This window comes from Pogonomyrmex barbatus, unplaced genomic scaffold, assembly GCF_055798465.1.
Source record: "Pogonomyrmex barbatus isolate J1 unplaced genomic scaffold, ASM5579846v1 scaffold17, whole genome shotgun sequence".
Taxonomy (NCBI): Eukaryota; Metazoa; Arthropoda; class Insecta; order Hymenoptera; family Formicidae; genus Pogonomyrmex; species Pogonomyrmex barbatus.
The window spans coordinates 2,221,111-2,228,815 of record NW_028297113.1 but is presented as its reverse complement, the minus strand read 5'-3'; the positions used below and the strand labels follow the sequence as shown (position 1 = coordinate 2,228,815).

Sequence of the window (7,705 nt, the reverse complement as noted above, 5' to 3'; positions counted from 1 at the left end):
AATCATAGGCGACGATAATACTTTAATGTGTACGGCGAATCGTAATGAGCTTAACGTAAAAAAACTGGATATTTTCTCGGAAAAAGTGACCCATTTCCTCTTGCATGCCAACATCAACGGAGCCGGAGTTTTTGCGCGCGTTGACGTTAAGAATATGAGCCGTTCCGACAGAAGGCTTCCGCATTTCTCACGGGAGAGAAACTAAGAAAGAACGCCTTCCTAATCTTTAGCCTCTTATCTCCTCGATATAAGAGGTTATTTTTAACACGGAGACAGCATGACAGAGAAAATGCATTTGACAAATATACAGAGCTAATGTGGAAAATTTATACAATTCATGGCTTGATTAGATTGTTTTAGAATTTAGAGTATTGTTATTAGTATTATTATTTAGATATGTATTACGGCAAATTAATTTTTTTATTCGACATTATACACGGCTGCAAGAGGCATAATACATATGTAATGTCGGAATCAATTAAAAAAATATTAATCTTCGTTATCGTAATGGCCCTTCATTTCGATCAAGCGCCGCTAAAACTGCTTTAATTTATCATCGATATTTATCATCAATGCCACTTAATATTGCTTTTTATATGCAGCAACAAATTTCGCTTCGAAAGCGCAGTGTATTTGGCTTGAGTGACGTAAAATATGAGTGCTATCAGAGACGGATAAAAATACCGGTTTGGATTGTTACTCACATAACCTTAGTGAAAGAAGTAACACGAGCTCTGGACTCACCTGAAACATAAAATAAAAAAGCTTACATTACGTCACGTTATATAAAATTATGTTTAAAGAGCGTGCCCTATTATTTAACAGTATTTTCTGTATTACAATATATTTAAAACATATATATTAAATTATATATATATATATATATATATATATATATATAATTTTATATTATATTTTATATTTTATATTTATATACACATAGTTTACTTTATTAGTAATATTTGTCGGTCATTTTTCATTTTACTATTAATGTTGAATATATTGATTTAATTCTTAATAGTGAAATAAAAAATGTACAGACGAATATTACTTTTGAGTTACAAAATTTAATCTCTTATTGTAAAAAGAATAATATACGGACGCTAGATCATATGTAAAAGCGGAAATATTATTTCACTCAAACGGTTCCTTCGCTTCGATTTTACATCAAAATCGTGACAACGTCAGTGGGAATAGCATACCGATTTAAGGTGCTATCCATTCGTCTCAGGAAGTGAGAGAAAGAACATGAGGAATAAATAGGATGAAGAAATAGAGCAGGAAGTTTCGTACTTCTGCTTTATCCCAAAAATCGATGACATACCTTCAGGAAAGTTAAGTCGTAGACGACACATTCTTACACCATTCAAATTTCTGGAGAAATCAAAGAAAAATATCAAGTAGTGCTGTTTGCATTGAAGCAAACTTCTTATTTCACGCATTAGTTGCTTCAAACTTTTCAACTTTTTAGAAATAGGAAAATACGATAAAATGATACATTGCCAATTTATACGAGCTGATGATAGATGGTAGAAAGATGGATGGTATAACGATGTTTTTTACATCATTTCTTTATATCAGTCTTTGACAGAAGGCTAGTGAAAGACAAAATATTATGTGTCAATTTATTATTTTATGATATCTCATTTTAATAATTCACGCAATAAATACTACTGTTATACTTCCTTTCGTTCAATGAACTTAAATTCTCAAAGGTTTAAATTCTTTAATTATGATCTTCAATTTTAGCAAGGAACAAAGATATAAAAGTACAGGATGTAATAGACAAAAATAATAAAAATAAAAGATGTAATTAATAAAATAAATCATATACATATACTCGAATAATTTTAATAGTTTTAATAGTTTAATATCGCGTACAAAAAATAAGTAGTTCTAAATCAATTTTTCTGTGTCTATCTCTGACAATTCTCATTGAAAACTTCGAAACGTCGGACACGGACAGTAAAATATATACGGGATGATACGTCATTTATTATCTCCCGCCACAGACAATAAAAGCGACGTAAGAAGACGCGAAAGAACGAAAAAGAACAGTGCAAGCTGCATCGCGATCTATAATAACCGGATTTTCCGGTCGGTTCTCATGCTTCGCGCAGGTGTTGGCGGAAAATGTAATTTGGAGGCATTCACCTCTGGCAAGCGTGTTTTCCTTTCTTCACGCGAGAGGATAGATCCTGGCGCAGAAAAAAAAAAAAAAAAGAGGATACACAATCTCTTGCGAAACGTTCGCCAGTTCGTCTTGATAAGACGAGCGCGTTCGTTGCAGAAGAGAGAAGAAATCACGTCGGAACTAAAGTATAAGATAATAATCGTCTTTACATAAGAAAAAAATACGTAGTTTTACGTTCTAAGTAGTTTGTCACGCTCGCCTCTCGGTCTTGCGTGCAAGGCGCCCGCCGACGGGCGTTTTGTTCAAAAACAAAATGTCAATTTTTTCAAATATGTGTGTAAAAGAAAGTCGCCAGATAGCAGTTTCGAAAATATAAATCGCGAGAGCAATTCGGTATCGCGGCAGTCGCGCAAGAGTCCAACGCAACGTGGCGCACGACCGGGGTATTAATAGTCAATTGTTATCGCTCTACGAACGCCTTGTACAAATGTGTATGATGACGCGACTCACCTTTTGCGGAGCCATTTGCACATGCCATTTACGCGCATTTACGATCTCACATATATCGCCTCCTTCCAGCCATTAGCTGCTAGGTGTACGTTTTTTTTCTCGCGCGGCAAAATAGCAATAAAAATTATAAACACTACGTGCGAGATGCCTATGGTGCGCGGGAATCGCAGCTTGGCAACGTAACGGGGGGGTTTCCAACGCGCGTAAAAGTCTGAAAAAAAAAAAAAAAGAAAACTCGGCGCTTGGACACGAAGTAAATCCAGGATAGAACGTTACACGTCGCTGGCAGGGCATGAGCGGCCCAGAAAATACTAGCGTTAGCGGACGCAAGTGGATTAATTTAATGAAATCGTCGCAGTCTACACGACCGTGTCCCTTGATGACCGGAAGAAAAACACAGATATCCTTTCTTTTTATTTTCCAGCAACCACCTCTATCTATGGCGTCTTTAAATATCTTATAAAACAGCATCCAGTTTGCCGCTTGGCAAACGACAGGAAATAAAAAAAAAAAAAAATGTAAAAATGTTCTTTTACGTAAAAGAAAAAGAGATCTTAAGATAGAGGCAATAAAAAAAGAGATTTTTTTTTTTTCTTATTCTTCATTACTATCGTTTCCCGGCTTAATTGCAATATGATCGATTATGAAGAATTATCTTATTGATAATCTTCTTTTTTGCCACTCTCTTGAATAAAAAATATCAATTTGAAGTCAATATATGCAGGACAGGAGTTTATATTTCGATGTTGCGCATAGCGCGTACTCTCCGTAGCAGTTCAGCTGTACATTTAATAAAAACAAAATACGTGGAAATTAGTATGCAAATATCTTTGTATAAAATGCGGGAGGGGAGGGAGGAGAGGGGGAGGGAAATAAATGGGCAGCAGTAATAAAACCAATTAATGGATAATGATGCGCACTGGCCTTCGCTCTCAATATATTTCACGCAAATCTTCGTTAACGGACTACATGGAATATTTACGCGATAATTAGTTGCAAATGAAACTTTGCTATATTGTGTTTACGCGGAGGACGAATTGAGTAAGACGCGAGCGAGCTGTTATTCAATTACTACAAGGATTCAGAGGATTCGGAGTGCTGCTTAACGTGGAAACTTTGCAGCGCATGTTAACCAAACGAGAATTAAAAGGAAAGCTAGTCAGGAGAAAGTCTATCATTCAATTTTGAACTCTATTTAGAACGAGCCGGCTATTCTCGAAGGAACTTCGCGAAATTGTAACGACACCCTAGCCCGATGCTACGCGCTGTGCAATTATCCTAGATTAAAGATCTAGAGGGAGCCAGAGAGTCTACTAATTATATCGAGATAGCCGAAACTTCATCGTTACACCTGTGCGCATATATCTTTTGTAAGGTAAACTCAAAATATATATTTTTAATTCACTCCTTGCTGAAAAATTAATCACAAAAACCAAGTATTTTACATTTTTCGCAAGAGCTTTCTACTTTAAAAGGTACGCTTTTATATATATATATATATATATATACAATAATGAACCGCTTGTACAATAAAAGAAGAAGAAAACACGAGAGAAGAGAAAAAATGAATTTTTCCCTTGCTTGAAAAAGGCTTTTCTCTTCTTTGACTTCTACCATTTCCATAAATTATTATTAAAAACTAATAGCTAAAATGAACAGCTTCAATTTTTTTCAAATTGAGGATCTCTTCTTTTTCAATCAAGTCAAACAATTTACGACAAATTGATAGATTTACAAATTGCCTTTTACAAATAATGAGTTCCTGTAATAAAGCCAATAACAATTATCGTAAAATGTTGCTTATATATCTCAGCACTGAATCCACAATGACATACATTGTTCAGGCGGTCCGCGCACGTTTGATTACACGAAACTGTCGTATTTGCATAATGGGCATGGCGCTATCTGCAGCGCATCTTATTGAATCTAATCTAGATTCGAGGAGCGAGATCGTTCCCGTAAGGTACACCGCACACTCGCGGAGCTGTACGGTAGTACCGTAGGAGTTAACGATAGAACATTTCGGTGGGTGTGTAAAACAAATTTGCCGGCGCAAATATGCGAGCGAGACGAGCTCGCAAATGAGTCCGGAATTTACGCCCGCGTGGGACGCTCGCATGTTAAGTGGTTAATTAATAATTTTCCCCGAGCGGCGAGCCACGCCGCGAGCGGTTCGGGATTTATGTACTCACCTGCAAATCCAAGAATGCCGTCTTCTCGGCACGTTGCTCGGCGGTACCAGCAGCAGAGGGACAGTGCCTCTCATCGCGCCGCCGCCGCCGCAGCCGCCGCCGCCGCCGCCGGGGCCGCCGCCATCGCCGTCGTCCGCCGGAAGCCGGAGCTCCGGCACTTGGAGGCTGCTCATTCTCTCACTCACTCTCCACTCCGGCCGAGGCGTCACGTCACCAGAACGCGTCGTCTTCGCGTGCGACGTCTTCGCGTATCATTCGCCGGCCGGACATCACCGATCCTCGCGCCTCGACGAGTCCGAAGGGACACGCCTCGACCGCACGATCTCACGCGCGCACGTCTGCCTTGGTGAAAACAGCACTTCTCAGAACTTGTACGCGCGACTGCGACATCCCTCTCTATCCTCCGGCGAAAATCTTTCCATTCGAACGAAATATGCGACGCTCGCGCGTACGCCAAAATGCGCGACTGCGACGACTCCTGCGAGTTTTTTTTTTTTCTGCGGGACAAGCAGCGCGTCGCGAGGCGCTGTAGCTACGTTACATTTCCAAAGCCTCGATGACGAATCGAGATAATAAAGCGATCGGTAAAATGATTATCTAATGAACCAGGTGTCAAAGGTGTCTAACGACTAAAATTCATCATTCGACGATATTCATCGCCAGATCAGATTTGCTGCGATCCCGCTAATAGTCATTCTTTTTGTCAGTGACGAAACGTCAGAGTCAGCCTTGAAAAACGTTACGTAATTCAATTACACGTGCGGATTGAAGGACTCCGTCGGTCAGGAATGCAGGCATGAACTTGGCGCGTAAAGGATCGTAAATATGTCATCTTTTATTCGTGTTAATAACACATAACACCGCTAATATACGGTTCGTACGGTTCGTCGTACGGCGGACGGGAAAACGTCAGTTTCCACGATTACAAATGAAGATAACAAGTGTTTCGACGACAAGCAATTCTCTCCGCGTGGCGCTTTATCGGCGTGCGCTCTATGTCATCGATATGTCGCGGTGTCGTATCGCTTTTATATCGGGTATTTCCAACAATTATGAGTGCTGAATGAAATCACGGCCTACACGGGGGCCCTTTTGTTACGTCTGTAAAACGGTGCTTTTGAAAGCTCGAAAACTCGCTCGCTCGCCCGTTGAACAACACGGTGAAACGCGTTGCGGTAAGCAATGCGCCGCACAGCGCAGATGAGCTGCGCTCGTCAACGCGACAAAGCGCCCGCGGGATCACTCATTACGTTCTCAAAGGGAATAATTTCGGAGCTCGAACTCGCGTGAATTGCGCAGGGGCGCGTTTGTAATGATTATTGCGCGGCTAATTTGGCGCGCCGGGCGCGAAAGAGGAATTTATTAATATGTCCCGTAACGCAAGAGCGCGCCAGCGAATTTTCACTGCTGTTAGGCCAGGCCCCCGCGCACAATGGAGAAAATATTAAGAATAGAAAAATTAATATTAAATTTTAGAAATGAAAAAATTCGGATAACTAAAAAATTAGATGTAACGTACAAGCGAGTACAAGATATGACTATATTTTATACTTATTTGTATTCATTGCGCGTTACGTCTAATTTTTATTCCGAATTTTCATTTTCAAAATTTAATATTAATTTTCTGTTTCTAATATTTATTCCATTGTGTTGCGTGGCCTTATAGGTTCCTGTTTGCTATTCATTTTATTCGTTCATACGAGAATCATCGTGTTTTATTAAACAAAGAATGAGCCCAACAACCTCGTGTCTTTTTTTAATGTATGGATCATTTATAAGAAAATATAATATACGGCCAATCATACTTAAGCTTACCATCTAATTTGAAAAGAGAAGAAAAGAGAGACGAGGGAGCATACCGTCGTAGGAAGGAAACGTTGCGCTGCTGCGGCGTCCCCAATCGTATCTCGACACCGGCAGAATATTTGAAATTCAAATGACGAGAAACGGAAGCGCGCTACCGAAACTTTATGTCCTGCTGTACAATAAAAAATCGTGGAAATTCGCGTCGCACTTTGTATAACGATATCGCGATACGTCGCAACGATCTGTGTCACATTTGTGATGAGCAATCCCCCCATGCGCATCACAGTTTATCTCGATTCAATATGCCGAATAAGCTGAATAAGCGGGATTTCGCTTCTCGTTTTGATGTGTCCCAAAATAAAAATCTATTTCCAATCGGATTCTAACGACAGACTATTTGTCGAATATTTTCGTATCAGTCCAAGATTAAATATCGTTACCCGGTTTTTTATTTGTCTTTCGTTTTAACTTTGTTTGCATCTCCCCTGATAAAGGTGCTCGAGCAGCCTCAAATAAGGTGACTAGAGAAATTTATCAGACCGGATATCGGTCTGTCGAGGAAAATCTCGAGGGATGAATCGATGCAATTGGCGGCCCGTTAACTAGAAAAATTTATTGGCCGACCCCGGAGGGAGAGTTTCGCGGTAACAATCGCATCGTGCACGAGAAAGGCTTCCGCATGTTCGATCGCGAAACACCGCCGATGTGGACGTTCATTAAAGTTACATCGAGAGTTACGAGAGCTTAATGGACAAGCTCGAGGTTGTCAATTGTAACAACAGAATTTTATCCGCTCGACAGAATTTTTATCCGCTCGCACGTAATCACATCACGCTCCTGATATTCCGTAAGAAAAATTTACATCGTATTTACGTCGAAGGATTCTTAACTTCCATGAGAATTTTAATTTAAAATCAAATTTTGAAGATACCAAGAATTGAAAGGTAAAATCCTGCGACGGTTCCCGTGCGGAACTTTTGATGAAAAATTTCACATCAGCTTCAAAATTTCCTAGGGATAACAGGATTCCTCGTCTGAACTTTTCTGAAGCCGAACGATGATC

At 39.7% G+C, this 7,705-nt stretch overlaps 1 protein-coding gene across 1 annotated transcript in view; it reads right to left on the bottom strand.

Moving 5' to 3' along the window:
- Positions 1-725: 725 nt before the first annotated feature.
- LOC148937064 (uncharacterized) overlaps positions 726-7,705 on the bottom strand; it is a 94,968-nt gene continuing 87,988 nt past the window's right edge. Inside the window, exon 4 of the mRNA XM_089074416.1 lies at positions 726-744. Within this exon, the coding sequence (XP_088930542.1) occupies positions 741-744 (4 nt within the window). The 3' untranslated portion in view covers positions 726-740. The remainder of the gene's footprint in view (positions 745-7,705) is intronic.